We start from the raw sequence: 16903 nt of genomic DNA on the forward strand, positions 1-16903 counted from the left end.
ATTTACTAAGGATTATGGACACTGGGTGCTGAGCACTTCAGGCAGCTCACTGTCTAGAAAGGGAGATTAGACAGGGGCTTAAGTAATTAATAAGAAAGCAAAATAGAAGATCTTTCTACCTCCCTAGAAATTGAATTCCTTCCCTGCCTTCTAGGCTCCCTTTGAACATTCCCCTCCATGAAGCTTTCTGTGAGGCCCTCTCCTTCCCACATCCCCCAGCCACCCCCCTCCAATTCCCCACCACCACACACACACAGGCACAGACAACTGCATGCACACCTGGGAAGGAAGCCTTGCATTTGCATATCTCTTAGACGCTGATCACATTCTATTTTTACCTCCCCTTGTGTAATGTGAGCTAAGTGGGCAAGAATCAGGTCTTCCTTCATCTTGGTCTCCCCAGCACCTAGCAGAGGGCCTGGCCCACTTTTTTTTTTCTAAACCAGACCTATAATTTCATAAGGTGTTGGTTGTAGAGTCAGGAGGACCTGAGTTCAAATCCAGCCTCAGACACTCACTAACCATGAGACACCGGACAAGTCACTTAACCTCTGTTTGCCTTAATCCACTAGAAAAGGAAATGCAAACCATTCCAGAAAATCCCAAGTAAGGTCATGAAGGGTCAGACACAACTGAAATGACTGAACAACAACAACGACAGATATAGAAAGGGAAGTGGGGGCAGGGAAGGATGTTTTAATCTGAAGAGTCACAGGGGTGGTTAATAGAACCATAGGGAAGCTTTTCCAGGAGCAATAGCAATGTTGAATTGATTGATATGAGCCTAGGAAGGGAGGAAGGAAGGGAGGAAGGAAGGAAGGAAGAAGGAAAGGAAGGAAGGAAGGAAGGAAGGGAGGGAGGAAGGAAGGAAAGAAGGAAGAAAGGAAGAAAAGAAGGGAGGGAGGGAGGAAGGGAGGGAAGGAGGAAGGAAGGAAGGAAAAAAGGAAAGGAGGGAGGAAAAGAGGAAGGAAAGAAGGAAGGGAGGGAGGAAGGAAGGAAGGAAGGAAGGAAGGAAGGAAGGAAGGAAGGAAGGAAGGAAGGAAGGAAGGAAGGAAAGGAGGGAGGAAGAGAGGAAGGAAAGAAGGAAGGGAGGGAGGAAGGAAGGAAGGAGTAAAAGTTAAAGTGCTGGGGTAGGGTAGGAGAGGTGGGTGGGTGGGGCACATCAGAGGGCAGTGTCCAGTCCAGACAAGTCTTTTGTCCCTATCCAGGCTAAGTCCTCTCCCCCTGGAGCTTCCGGGTGCCCGCATCATCCTCTCCCTCCGTTCCAGGCCAGGCCTGAGCAGAAACCCTTGGAACAAGTTGGGGGGGGGGGATCGTACATGCCTCTGCACGGAGATCTTTCGACATATCCACAGGGCAAAGGAGACTCGAACCTGTCCTGGCATATTTGGAGAATGCAGGATTCCCCAGAGAAGCTGCTGCTCTGTCCTGTCCATCCCCAGCCTTCCCCTTCTACACTCAGGCTTCAGGCTGCTTCAGTTACTGATTCTCTCAGTCCCAGAGCCCACCAGAGCCTCTTCTGTGCCCTATCCTCCAACCATAGCCAAGTGTCTTACTGGAGGATGGGGAACCAATCCCCCCTCCCACACACACACACAGGAAACCCCAGAGAAATACATGTGCAGACACCCACAGACACAAACCCAGACATGCCCACAAACCATACACATAGACACAGAAATACAGATACAAACACACATGACTACTGGCATACACGCACACAAACCCACACACCTGCAAAGCATGCTGTCAGAGACAGGTACACATGCACAACATGTAGCGATAGACCCATGCACACCCACGAGTCACATGGAAATACAGGCAGAGAAACACAGAGGTACCCATAAAAGCCCCTACGCTTTCTCCTTCCACCCACCTCCCTCTTCAACTGCACACACCAAATGCACCCCAGCACAAGTGGGTATACGCCCATTCCCCTTTCCTTCTGTCTCCCACCCTCTTTTCCAATGAGGGTGCCCTTCTGGATCAGACCCCCAAGTTACAAGGAAGTGACCAAGAAGAATTCTCTCCAGGCATCTGGGGTATGGGACCCTGAAAGCACCAACTCCCCAGGCAGGGGCCCACTGGCATAGAAGGCGCTGGGAGGCCCGACACGCTGGTGTCAGCTCTGAAATCCCCCAACCCTGATGACGTCAGCTTTTGGCTTGGGAGCCTGAAGAAGATGGGGGGGAGGCAGAGATGACTCAGAAGGAATTCTTCCCCACCCTGCCCCACATCTCAAACCCCCAGTTCAGACCCTTCGAGGCTGCAGTCCCCTCTCCTTTACCCCAGTGTCCTTGCCCAATTCTTCAGGTGTTCCGATCAGGGTGTCACCCATCTGTCCAGACAGAGTCTAGGAACCTGCGGCCTCGAGGCCCCATGTGGCCCTCTAGATCCTCAAGTGTGGGACTTCGACTGAATCCAAACTTCACAGGACAAATCCCCTTAGGGATCCCTTGAGGACCGAGAGGGCCTCACGTGGCCTCGAGACTGCAGGTTCCCCACCCCTAGCAGTATATGGTCCCAGGTGTCTCAGCCTCAGGGAAGGTGTGGGAGTGAGGGTAAGGGAGAGACACTCACACGTGGCATACGGGCCCCAGAGATCCCACAGGGATGGCGAGCACCTACTGAGTCACCAAAAAGATGCTGGAAGTCCTGGATGAAGACCTTTACTGAGTGCCCAGGGTGGTCTTCTGGGCCTCAAGGGATGGTTCCACTCACCAGCCCCCTGTTAGAATGTAAGTTCTTTGAGGGCAGAGACTGTCTTTTCTTTTGTATTTAATGCCCCCAGCACTTAGCTCAGAGCCTTGCTCAATGTAAACACGTAATAAATGCATTTTCCCATGCTATTGCATGTCAGGCCTTAGAAGAACCCAGAGGAGGAAAAGAAGAAGAAAAAAAAAATCTACTTTCTCTAATTTCCTCTGGTTGGTAGAGAGAGCTCTGGGCCTAGAAACAGAAAGGTCTAAGTTCAAACCCAGCCTCAGATACCTGCTAGTTGTGTGAGTCTGGGCAAGTCACTTAACTTCTGCTTGCCTCAGTTTCCTCAACTGTAAAATGGCATCTACCTCCCAGGGTTGTTGTGAGGATCAGATGTGTTAATAATTTTAAAACATTTAGCACATTGCCTGGCCATGTTAGCTAGTTTACAGAAGAGGAAACTGAGTCCTGGACAAGTAAAGTCATATAGCCAAAAGCATACAAGTATTTAATACCAGGGTTGGGATTCAAACCAGTCACTGAGTGACCATGGGAAAGTCCCTTAACCTAACTGAGCTTCTGTTCCATCATCCATAAAATGAAGGAAATGATATTCGTATCGTCCACATGGGGTTGTATTGAGGAAAGTCCTCTAGAAACCAGAGAATATAAAACAAAACCAAGCCCAGAATGGCATCCAGCTCATTAGGTAGACCTCCAAACTTATCTCACACTACCTTCCCACCCCTCCCTTCTTCACTCTCTCTTTGTTCCAGTCAAACTAGCCAAGAACATGGTGTTCCATTTCCTACCTACTTCTCTTTGCCCAGGCTGTGCCTCATGCCTGAAAAGCACATATTCTTACCAACGTCCCTTCAAATTCTTTGCTTCTTTCAAGGCTCAGCTCAGATACCTTATGAAGGTAAGTCTTTCCTGATCCCCCTAATTGTTCGTGTCCTTCAATTATATTTCTGTACTAACCACCATACATGTAGCACCACCCCGTAAAGTATAAACTCCTTGAGGGCAGGTAGTGTTTGTTGGTTTTTTCTTTGTACCCAGACTCTTGGCACCTACTATACAAGGCCTTACCTATCCCCGACTCAACCTTTAGGGCCCACCCCTCCCCCTCATATCACTGTTTATTTTGTATTCACTGGTACACAATGCTTCCCCAGGAGAGTGTTAGCTCCTTAAAGGCAGGACATGTTTCTACTTTTGTCACTCCAATGCTTGCCTCTTCAATATCCTCAGAAGGTGTTTGTTGAATGAATGAACAAATGAATGAGTGAATGAATAAGGTGCACCTTAGTGGTACAGCGCATTCAGAATCAGGAAGACCTGAGTTCAAATCCAGCCTCAGACACTTACTATCTGTTCAACCCTGGACAAGTCATTTAAACTCTGTCTGCCTCAGTTTCCTCTTCTGAAAAATTTAATAATAATAGCACCTATTTTCCAGAGTTGTTGTGAGGATCGAATGAGATAATATTTGTAAAGTGCTTTGTGAACCTTAAAGCCTTATATAAAATGCTAGTTATTATAATTGCCGGGCAGCTAGGTAGTGCATGGGATAGAGTGCCTGACCCACAGTCAGGAAAACTCTTCTTCCTGAGTTCAAATCTGGCCTTAAACACTTGCCAGCTGTGTGACCCTGGGCAAGTCATTTAACTCTGCCTCAGTTTCCTCAACTGTAAAATGAGATGGAGAAGGAAATAGCAAACCCCAGTATCTCTCCCAAGAAAACCCCAAATGGGGTCATGAAGAGTCTGACAGGACTAAAAAAAACAACTGAACAACATTATTATTACTGGATAATTATCGCTTTTTTTTAAACAAATACTTCTTGTATTGAAATGAATTTACTGAAAGACATGGGCAAGAAAGGCAGCAAGCTGAGGTATGGAGGGAAAGGAGCAGCGATCTATAGCGGTTGTTAAGGCACCCACACGAATGGATTCATCATCTAGCAATCAGCATTAGTATATGCTAATAAGAATAGCTACTGTTTACTTAGTGCCTGCAAAGTACTGGATAAATATTCTCATTTGAGCCTCACAATAACCCTGGGAGGTGTGCACTATTATTGTCCCCATTTTACAGATGAGAAAACTGAGGCAAACAGAGGTTAAGCGACTTGCCCAAGGTCACCCATCTAGTAAGTGTCTGAGGCCAGATGTGAGCTCAAATCTTCCTGATTCCAGGTCCAGCACTCTCTCCACTGCACCACATAGCTGCCTAAGGTTCCTTTCATCCTCTTGCTTTTTCCAGGATGGATTGTCATCCCAATCTCTGAAGAATGGCTTTGGATCTCCCCGGAAGACCCTACAGTATTGGGGGCTTGATGCCATCAACACAGCTTGTGCCTAAGGACCTGCAGAGCCACACCACGGACCAGGGAGAATCCTGGGGCCCTCCGGATTTTGTGAGGGGCACCCTCCAAGGCAGCGGCAGATAGTTTAGGTGAGAAGAGCACCTCCTTTGTTTTTCATGCCTCGCCTGACATTAATCATCAGAAGATTGTTCAGTAAAGTTACCCCTGGGGTTGCATCTACCAACGAATTCTCTTCAAACCCAGGAAGCTCTTCTGCAGAGCAATGTGCTAGGCATTGGGGGGGAAGTGGGGGAAGACAAAGAAACAGGGAGGGAGCATAATAGGATAGAAAGAGTCTTGGGTTTGAAATCAGATGATCTGGGTCATTCAGTCAGTCGCTAAACATTTATTAAGCACCTACTATGGGTACTCTGTGCTAAGTGCTGAGAAGACAAAGGCAAAGTCCCTGAGCTCAAGGAGATCATAGTCTAATGGGGAAGACAGTGTACAAAAAACGATATAGACAGGATAAAATGGGGATAATCTCAGAGGGAAGAGAAAGCATTTATTTAGCACATGTGGTATACCAGGCACTGTGCTAGGTGGTGACTTAACTACTCTGGGCCTCAGTTTCCTCATCTGTAGAATGAGGGGGCTGAACACAAGAATCTCTACTATGCCTTTTGGCTCGAAATCTACTATCCTATGAGTAAGTCATATTTTCTTCTCACTGCGATCTTACAGTCTAGTTGGAGGAAAGGAGGGAGAGGGGGAGGAATAACAAGATATGGACACAGTTAACCACAGTTGTCACGAGAAACATTTTCATCTGTGGTGAGAGATAGGGTGAGAGGAAGCAAGCATTGGCAGGAGCCAGGATTGTGGCTGTCAGTTTTAAGGAGTTTCATCCTGGGCTACCCTAAGGGTCCCACCCTTCTAAAAAGTGGTGCCTCTGCAGGGAAAAAGTATACCACCATTGCCAGGAGTAGAGCAGTCAGAGGAAAAAGTGTCCCCCTGGAAGGTGCTGTCCACCCCTTCCAATTTCCCTACCTTGGTACAATGGACTGGTTGCCCCACCCTAGTTTTAGCTCTGCAGAGAACTATAACATGAAGTAGAACAAGGTGAAGACATAAGAGGCTAATATGGAAGTATGTTTTGCATTATTCATGTATAATTGATATCACATTGCTTACCTTCTCAATGGGGTGAGAGAGAAGGAGAGAGTGTGAAAGAGAGGGGCTGGAGGGAGGGAGAGAATTTGGATCTCAAATTTAAAAAAGAAAAAAGAATGTTAAGTGGTATCAGGGCAGTTGAATCACAGCCCTTTCCCACCTTCCCATCTTTCGCACTGATTCTTGCCTACATCTTCCTACAACAGGAGACCCAGGCCCATTTACCTCTCTGCACATTCTTCTTCAGTACCCAGCATACCCCAGACACTCAGTGCTCATTGACAATCTTATGAATTCCAGGAACTGCTTTGTTCTGCTCTTTTGCTCTTCCTTCCAGCACACACAGAAGTCTCTGCTATCTTCATTCCTCCCCCTCAGACTAAGGAGTGTTGCAGACTGGGATGTCCTCAGGTGCCAGCCCACCCCTCCCGGGTAGAGAAGGTTCCAGAGAGCTGACCCAATAGAAGACAAGAGGAGGGGTTGACCCAGACACATTCAAACATGATAAGAAGGATGCTAATTGCTCCAGGCAGGAAGGAGGAAAATGACCCACTTCCTCAGACTCCCCACACTGCTCAGAGCCCAATTTAATACCCAAAAGGCCATGGGCTCTTGGAATAATTTGTAATTCTTTCATGTGGTCAGATTGCTATCTTGCACAGCACTGAGAAAATTGTACCCAGGATTAGAACAGAGCTGAGCATTGCTCAGGGAGGAAGAAGTCTGGGTTGTTCTGGGCTAAGCCTGGCCTCCTGGGTGGCAATCAGAAAAACACAGCTGGAGTTCAGTACTCAGCAAAATCTTGAGTAGGGATCTGGGGAGGGGCAGGGAAATCAGACTCACCCAAGGGCCCTTTTCTGTTGAAAGCAGTGGCTTTCAAAATCTGTTCCTCTCCTACACAAGGGTGGCCCTTCTCCCTGGGGAAACTAAGGCAACAGATCTCAGAAGACCTAAGTCCTAGCCCAAACTCACTGTGTGACCTTGGGCCTGTCTCTTTCCTACTTTCCTGGTTTTAGCTTCCTTTTCTGTAAAAAGAGAAAGGCAGAATAACATCTCTAATAGCCTTTCTAGGGCAGCTAGGTGGTGTGGTGGATAGAGTACCAGGCCTGGAGTCAGGAAGATGCATCTTCCAGGGTTCAAATTCAGCCTCAGACACTTCCTAGCTGTGTGACCCTGGGCAAGTCACTTCACCCAGTTTGCTTCAGTTTCCTCATCTATAAAATGAGCTGCAGAAGGAAATAGCAAACCGCTCCAGTATCTCTGCCAAGAAATCCCCAAATGCGGTCATGAAGAGTCAGACACGACTGAAAATGATTTAATTTTAATAATCCTTCTACCTCTGATTTTAATTTCTTAGGGAGAAGGCAGGAAGGAACCTGCCCTCTTGATACAGGGTGGATAGAGAGAATTGATTGTCAGAGAACCTAGACATTAATTCTGATGCCCTGGCCCCCTGGGGAAGAGGCTTGGCTAGCTCTTTGGTGTCCCCACCCCCAAGAGACCACAAGCTGGAAGCCTCTTTGAGGCCCTTCCCCTCCTATTGTCTCCCCACAGTGGCTTGTTCCTTCTGTCCTTAAGAGGAACTGAGCAGAGGCAGCTCCTTCCCCAGCAGGGTCCCTGCCATTAGCCAAATGGATTGGATCGTGTCTATCCTCCCCAAGACCTTCTCACTCCATCCATCCTCCACTGTCCCACACGAGGAGAGGCACCAGCAGCAGGCGGCCTGCCCCCAAGAAATGGCTGGGCCACCATTCCAGCAGAGTTCAGAAGCCTCACGATGCCCCTTACCTCTGTTCCACTATCATAGCCACCATCTTATCATGTGTTATCCTTTGCTTTTCCATCCTTCCTGAGTCTGAGTCTTCTAGCTCTTAGCAGCGAAAGGTGGAGGGCCAGGACTTGGTCCCCATTTTACTTACAAGAGAAAGGTTTTCCTAGCTACAGACCAATTACATACCATGACCAAGCCCCCTGACCCTGATCTCAGTGTGAACCCTGACCAGCACCAGATTATTGGTCACAACTAGGTAGTGAAGTGGATAGGTCTAGATTCAGGAAAACCTAAGTTCAAACCCAGCCTCAGACACTAACCAGCTGTGTGACTCTGGGCAAATCACTCAACCCTTGTCTGCCTCAGTTTCCTCATCTGTAAATTGGGATTAGTAATAGCATCCACCTCTGAGAATGGTGAGGCTCACAATTTGAGATATTTGTAAAGAGTGTGCACAGTGCCTGGCACATAGTAGGTGCTTAATAAATGCCTGCTTCTTTCCTTCCTTCCTATAGTGAGGAACAGGGCAGAGAATGTGAAGCCCTTAGCACAGCCCATCCCCACTCTTGAAAAACCAGCTCAGAGCCCACATCCAATGGCATCACATCACCCCTGTCCTCCAAGGACAGAGCACCCATTCATCCTCCATGAGCAGCAGAGGCACTGAGCATGCCACTGTGGGCAGCAAGGAAGGCAGTTCATAAAAACTCGGGGAGGGTGATGACAGGGCCTCCCCCAGTGGGAGTGGGACCTCATATTCACTGCAGGTCAACAGAGATGGCAATGGGGAAAGTGCTTTGTAAGCATTTTCCAGCTGTTTACTGTGACTGTGTTCAGTGAAATCATGGGATCCTTGCGGGCTGGGCTGTCTCCCCCCTTCAGAATGAAGGCTCCCTAGAGTAGAGCCATGTTTCTTTCCTCGCCCCTCCTCAGACCAGAGGTTCTGAGTCCCTGGAGGTCACAGGCCAGGTTTTTGTTTTGGCCTTTCTCTGTATTCCCAGCACTTAGTACATATAGTAGGCACTTAATAAATGCTTGTTTTACTTGACTTGTGGATTAGTATTACCATCGGCTCTTGGTGGCAAGGTCAGCACTACTCAGGGGCAGTTTCCCCACAACAATCCCCTTCCTCCACCTCCATGGTCAGTGCTTATGGGTCCAACTATGAGAGGCCCTGAGGGTAAAGTAGGCAGCCATGGGGTGTGGCAGGAGCAGAGAGGGGGGCATATAAAAATGAATGTAAGACCATGACCACTGGACCCTCCACACCAAATCCTACAGGGAAAGCCAGGCCACACACTGCCTGTGTAGCCCGAAGAAATCCTAGTCCCTTTCTCCCCCAGTGGGGACCCAAAAAGAAGAGATCCACATGAGACCCTGAGAATGGATCCTTCCTAAGCTCTGAACCTTCCCTACCCCCTGGAGAACTGCTTGCTCAGGGGAGCAGGTGTAGACTCAGAATAGCTTATTAAACAAGTTTTCTCTCTGGGCTATGACTATTGGCTCAGTGACATTTCATTGCTTTGGGGATTGCATGCCCCACAAAGGGATCTCTAAGCATGCACTGGATTATCTCAACAGCTCCCCTAAGTCTGTAAGCAGCATTCCCCACATGCTAAACAGCCCTCCTGAGGCCAGTTACATAGTGCATCCACAGCCTGCCTAGATAAGAATCCATAATTTAGAGAGAAAAGATTTCCAGAATTTCTCTCTCTAGGACTCATATCTGGTACCTGAGAAAGCCAGGAGGCAGGAGGAGCCAGTGTGTTTTTAATCACTTTTAAGAATCATGCTCAGACAACAAATCAGTGCAGTTCTCAAAAGAACAAATTCAAAACTATTAATAACCACATGGAAGACTACCCCAAATCAATCATAAGATAAATCCATTCTAAAAAAGACTCTGAGGTTTCACCTCACTTCTACCAAATCAGTAAAAATTATAAAGGACAACAACGGTCAACATTTGAGGGGTTAAATAGAAAGACAAGCACACTAATACATTGTTGGTAGAGCTGTGAATACCGTCGTCCAACCATTCTGGAAATCAAGTTGTAATTAGGATAAGAAAGTGACAAAAATGACCTTGCCCTTTTGACCCAGAAATGCCACTGCGAGACATATACACCAGGGGGATCCATGATAAGAAGAGAGGTCCCCCCAAACACTAATACAGTCATCACAGCACTCTTTGTAGTAGCAAAGAATTGGAAACAAAGTATATGCTTATCAATTGAGGAATGGCTGAGCAAATGTGGCGTGTGAATATAACGAAATGCACCTATAGCCTAAGTGACAATAAATACAGTGGCTACAGAGAAGCATGAGAAGATTTAAATTAACTGATGCAAAATGAAGGCAGTAGAACCAGGAAAACAAAATGCACAATGATTACAACAATGTAAGGGGGAAGAACGGCAATAAAACAACCAAAATGAAATGCTATGAAATCATAATAATCAAGCTTGGCCCGAAAGATGTAGCAGGAGGCACATTCTCACCCTTCTTTGTACAAGTGGGTGTGAAACACTGCATTTAACCTGGGACTTTTTCAGTTATTGGTTTGTTTTGCTGAACTCCTTTTTTCTCTTTTTTATTCTTTGTTATAAGGGATAAGTTTCTGGAAGGAGGAACATAAGTGGGAAAGGTGATGTAAAAACAAAAAATGTTAATGCAAAATTTAAAAACCAATCAAAAGAATCATGTTCACTCCACCCCCATCTTTGGAGAGACCTCTATCCTGGTCATTTCCTGAATCCTTGTGGGGACTGGGGAGAAGGGTACAGAAGGGTGAGCCACTCAGGTGGATGTTCTACTCTCTGCTTATAGGCAATTTGTTCCTTCAACAAACCATACACTCTCCACTTCAACGTATCCAACCTCAGCTGGTTAAAGAGAGAGAAATCTGGAAGTGGGATGATGTAGGACATACGTATTTCCAACCCTGGCAGCAGCACTGTGATGGTCAGTCTCTCCTATGTAAGAGGAGGAAGTGCTCTTGTCTCAGGCCACCCTATCTCATTCACCTGTTGCTAGTCACAGAAGCTGCCCCATCTCCTCCCTTGGCACAGTCATAACACAGGGGAACTTACCCTGTGCCAAGTGGGGGTGGTACTATCTCTCCCATAAGGGGAGAGGAGACAGGACCCCATAACTACAAAGTCAGAAGTAAGAGATTCAGAAAACTATCCCAGTTCCCAACTTGAATAGAGCCCAGGGACTTCACTCACCCACAGGCAGGACATTGGCTGACAGGAAGCGCCTGATCCTCTCTGAACGGAGTGATAAGGGCTCCAAGGGCTGTGCAACATGGCTAGCTGGCAGGGGAGGGGGTGCCATGACTGACAGTGGTCCAATGAAGTCCAAGCTCTGTGGCCCCCTTTTTTTTTGTAGGTAGGTCAAATATTCCTCCAGAAGCCTCTGTCCTCACTCCCACCTGACATGGAAGTCCCACATCACCTCCAAGATGAGTCCTTCTTAGCCTCTTCAAATAGCTGAGCCAGAACCTGAGTGTGGACCTTATCCCAAGAGTCAGGGCTGATGTGAACACTGCTTCCCTGGGCCATGCAAGGGCAGGAGAGGACCAGTTTCTCAGAGTGAGAGATGCCCTTTAGCAGCCAACAACTGCTGGGTTCCCAGCCTCCGAATCCTCAGCAGAGCCTAGAACCTGGCCCTGTCTCATACCTAGAAAGACCAACAGGGAGAAAATTATAAATTAGCAAGCCATCTCTCTTTTTACAATACCTCACTTAGAGGCAACTAGGTGGCAAAGTGAATAGAGCACTGGTCCTGAAGTCAGGATAGACCTGAGTTCAAAGCTTGCCTCAGACACTAGTCAGGTGACCCTAGACAAGCCACTTACCCTCTATCTGCTTCAGTTTCCTCACCTGGAGATAAGACTAGCCCCCACCTTCCAGGATTGTAATGAAAGCCAAATGAGATAATATTTATAGAGTTTAGCATAGTGCCTGGTACATAGTAAGTGCTTAATAAATGCTTATTGTTTCCTCTTCCTCTCAAAGAAAGTCAGTCCATGAACAACAACAAAAGAACATCACAGTGTTGTGAAAAGTGCCTTAGAACCAGAAGACCTGGGTTCCAATTCTGCCTATGACACTTACTGTCTTGTCACTTCTGCCTCCACAACAGCATCTCTCATCTGCATATTCAGACAGATGCCACCTTAGTACAGGCCCTCATCACCTCCCATCAGGACCACTGTACTGGCCTCTTAATTGATGGATGAAATCGTTTTCAGGCTCTGAGCCATCTTCCACCCAAAGTATCCCAGGTGTGGCCAAGCCCCAGCCTTCCAAGGGTTCTTTCCAGCTCTAAGGAGATGATCACTCTTCACATTTTCTGTGATCCTCCTTCAGAAGACACTCAGAGTCCTCTTCAGAAGGACCTCCCCAACTGCCACTGAAGGAACTTCACTGGATCCTCCTCACCTCCCAGACAAAACATGCTCGCTTGACATTCAAAGCCCCCATTTGGCTCCAGCCTAATGCTCCCAGCTACTTTCACACACCTCCCCTTCACACACTGCAGGTTCTAGGCACACTAGGCCTCCTTGCTGTTCCCAAGCTGGGCACCCCTTCTTTTCAGTCTCCCCTCTGCCGCTTATTTTCCTTATGGTCCTTAGCTTCCTTAAGGCTTAGCTCAGGAGTGACCTCCCATGGGAAGCCATTCCAGATTTCTCCTCTGCCCTCCTCTCTTCAAATGATCTTGTAGTGCCTTTTTTCTATATGTGGTGTGTACACACATATACACATATAAATACATATATACACAGAATACATGTGCACACACATATACACACATACACACATACCTACATATACATGCAAAATAAATGTATGCACACACTGAACACTTACATAGATGCACATGCATGTATGCACACATGTACACTTATGCTACATGTACATACATATGTGTGCACACATATACACTCATGTACACATATACTTCTATACATATATACATATACATGTACGTTCATGTAATGTATCCCCACTGCACGCATATATCTACATACACATACATACACATATGCACACACATACACCCATACAACTATATACATGCATACAATTCACACATGCATAATACGTATATGTATATACACACATACCATCTCCTTCTCTCCCAGTAGAATATAAGCTTCTTGAGGATAGGAATTGTTTTTCAATTTTGGTTCTGTATCCCCGTGGCATAGCAGGGTTCCTGGTACATGGGAGTCTACTAATAAACACTTGTTGGATTGGATTTGATTGGGTCTCCACCTTCCCATGACCTAGCATAGGCTACAACATCTAGAAGGCAGTGGATACATGTGTCAGATTACCGGGTCCTGCCTCATGTCAGTCATGCTTTTTGTACACATGGGTCCTGTCCATTCAGATAGGTCCTACAATTTCAGATCCCAGTTCTCAGCATCTCACCCTACTCAGAGCAGGTGCTCAATTAATGGTCTCTGGCAAGGATGTCATAACTGAAGCTAGCATCTTTTCCTACCCAAGTATTGGTTTTATACCCACAAGCCTCAGTCCTATGCAATTCAATAAATATTTACTGGGTGGCCTTGAAGTCTTCCCTTTCATTCTTTACCACTGCTCCATTAGCTATGCCTTCCTGGGCCCTCTCTAATACAGTCTTCCTCTTCTGCAGCCTGAAACTCCACCAACAGAGGGTTCATTACAGGAAATAGGAATTCCTCAGGGATGGTTTCAGTTTTGATTCTGTATCCCCAGCGCCTGACATGTGGCGGGGACTTATTAAATAGTTACTGGTTGATTTTAAAATGTAGCCAGTGGGTAGATTAAAGAGGAGCTGTCAGTCATTAACAATTCAGGGAGAATTAGTTCGGTTGGATTGGTTTTCCTATGGAGGCTTTTCTGAGATCTGCCTTACCTCCAGAATGGGGAGTTATTCTTAGGGAGGTGAGGATGAAAGTGAAACTTTGGGAAGGGGGTGTGTGTGATAGAAAGGCAGACCCTGGGGAGATGCCAAGGAAAGGATGTAGGTGAACAGAGGGCATCCTGAGGCACTGGGTAGGGAGTGGAGGTAGAGAACGCATTATGGGAGTGCTCCAAAGGGAGATGAGAAAGCATCTGAGGGGGGAACCCCTAAGAGAGAATGAGAACCATGGGGAGCTGGCCAGAGAGGAAAAGAACAGGCAGACTTTGGAAGGGCGCACACACAAAGACACTCTGTCTCTATCCCTGTCTCTGTTCCTGTCTCTGTCTCTCTGTGTCTGTCTGCCTGTGTGTGTGTCTGTCTCTGTCTCTCCTCTCTCTGTGTCTCTCTGTCTTTCTCTGTTTCTCTGTCTCTGTCTGCCTGTGTCTTTCTCTCTCTCTCTCTCTCTCTCTCTCTCTCTCTCTCTCTCTCTCTCTCTCTCTCTCAGTGTGACCACCTATCTCTTATGATTGGCCAAGTGGACTGGCTAGGCTGAGTTGGAAGACTTCATTACAGAGGGCTAAGGTCCAGAGACCCTGGCAGCTCTGGGAGGCCAGGAAGGCCTTCCTTTGGGGGCAAAGAGAGAAGGTAGGTCCAGAAGATACCATAGTCAATTGAGACTACTCCTTCCCCTCTCAAGTCTCCCCTCCTGAACCACATACATGTTCAAATCTGACCCTAGACCACGGGTTGTGAGAGCTGGAGTCCCAACTGCCTCTACCCAGGAGGCAGAGAATTTTCTGTCCTTCCCTTCATAAAATCCATCTGTAGACCTAGAACATTCCAGCCCCTGGAGCTCAGTAGTCTCCCTGTTGCCTAAGGGGGCTCTGATACCCAGAAAGACCAGGACACCCCACCTCCCCCCCAATACACAGCATTGTCAAACCAAGATCAGCCCTGGCAAACCCCATTAAGAGGTCCTGAGAACAAACTCTCCCAGCCCTGGACCCCTTCTCCACTCAGCTTGTCACACTATTACACACACACACACACACACACACACACACACACACACACACACACACACACACCATGCTGGCCTGTCAATCACCATTTCTACTTGGAACACTTAGGCTTTCTTTCTCTCCTTTCCCCTTACGTTCTTTCATCTCCTGTCCTTGTCCCTCTCCTTTCTCTCTCTCCCCATCCCTTTTCCTCTCTCCCTTCACTCGTCTCCTTTCCGCCTCTCTCTCCCACACCATTCTTCTCTCCCTCTTTCTCTCCCCACTCCACTGAGCTGTTCCACCACTCGTTGGCCTGTTCTGCAACTCTCTCCACATTCTCCCTGACCTGCCCTTCCCTACCTCTTTCATTTAGGGGGAGCTGTCTCCTTCCAGGGCTCTTCTCCCACCCTAGTTACTCACCTGCCACCCTATTAGTCACCTGAGAAAGGGATTCCCCACCCTGGGCTCCTGCTTCGGCCCCTCCGGCTGCTCCTCTCTGAACCTCTCCATCCAGGCTTCTCCAGTGTCTAATTAGCAGCAGGAGCCAGAGCAGAGAGTGGAAAACCAGAGTGTTGCCCCAACACGCCCTGTCCTGTTGTGGGGAGAGCTGTGAGCTCAGATCTCTATTAAGAGTGCAAGTTCACTGGGCTTAGAGGACAGGGACCTTGGACAGGCAAATTAACCTGAGTCCCTCTTATTTGTGGAGTAAGAGGGTAAAGTTCACCCTCTTGGTCCAGAGTAGCCTCAGTGAAAGAAGAGGGACTGGGCTTCCACCCTTGAACTCCATCCAGGCTCTGACTTCTTCTTTTTAATAAAATTTTATTTTTTCCAATTACACATAGACAACTTTTAACATTCTTTTTTTCATAAAATTTCCAAATTTCTCCCTCCTTCTCCCCCTTCCTCCGCATGTCAGGAAACAATTTGATATAGGCTATATTGGCACAATCAAATAGAACACACTTCCATATCAGTCTGACTTCTTCTAATAGATTCAGGATGCCCTACCCCACTACTCATACAAGGAACCTAACTCATGCCCACTCCTTTTCTTCCCACAGGAGACACACAGATCTAAACCTGACTCATTTCTCCCAGCCCACTCCCTCGCAACCAAAGGACCCATCCCCAGGGGAAACACAAGCTGGAGTCCTAAGACAATAGTCCTGCGGAGGTTTTAGAAGTCATCCAGTACCTAGGTGTCAAACACAGTGTTTCCTAGAGTCACTGGCACTGATTTAAATGTAACCATGGAATATTTAACAAAATCAAAATACAATAAAACATAGATAATACTATGATGTAGTTTTCTCTAAGTACAAGGATCTGTAAGTATGGTTTAGTGGCTCCCTTTTCTATTTGTGACTTTGACCCTACTGGTCTCCTCTTCATCACAAATCTAGAGCTGTTAAGGGACCTCAGAGGCCAACCCCCTTTTTTTACAGATGAGGAAACTGAGGCCCAGAGTGGTAAAGTGACTTGTCACACACATCCCAGCACATCCACCACTTTAAATCTGCTCCTGGGAAACATACAACTCTTGGATTTGGGAGCTGGAACTAGTGAAATGTCTAGGCAGCTGCAAGTGTGGATTGTTAACAAGATGCTATTTTATTTTCTCTTTCAGGTAGAAAGAGACAAAGTTCATCACAGGATAGAGGCAAGATGCCTCTTTTTAAATTAACAAGCATTTATTTTCTCTCCTTACTCTCCCCTCATTGAAATTAAAAATAAAACTTTGTAACAAATATTCATAATCAAGTGAAACCAAGTTCTGTATTGGCCGCGTCCAAAGGAGCATGTGTTTCATTCTGCACCATGAGTCCAGTATTTCTCCATCAGAACATGGGTGATGTGCTAAATCACCGATCCTCAGGAATCCTGGTTGAGATCTCATACTTTCTGAAAAATGTAAACTTTCTTGAGGTAAAATTCCTTGAAGTTTGGTTATTTTTGTTGTTATTCTTCAGTCATTTTAGTTGAGTCTGACTTTCTCTGACTTCATTTGGGGCTTTCTTGGCAAAAATACTAGAGTGGTTTGCT

The 16903-nt window shown here is 46.9% G+C and overlaps 1 protein-coding gene across 1 annotated transcript in view; it reads right to left on the bottom strand.

Moving 5' to 3' along the window:
• PLCH2 (phospholipase C eta 2) overlaps positions 1–16903 on the bottom strand; it is a 341798-nt gene that overhangs the window by 285321 nt on the left and 39574 nt on the right. The window contains 1 exon segment of the mRNA XM_078145756.1: positions 11189–11642. Within this exon segment, the coding sequence (XP_078001882.1) occupies positions 11189–11297 (109 nt within the window). The 5' untranslated portion in view covers positions 11298–11642.

Source organism: Phascolarctos cinereus, unplaced genomic scaffold (assembly GCF_003287225.1).
Source record: "Phascolarctos cinereus isolate Bilbo 61053 unplaced genomic scaffold, phaCin_HiC Scaffold_726;HRSCAF=1367, whole genome shotgun sequence".
Taxonomy (NCBI): Eukaryota; Metazoa; Chordata; class Mammalia; order Diprotodontia; family Phascolarctidae; genus Phascolarctos; species Phascolarctos cinereus.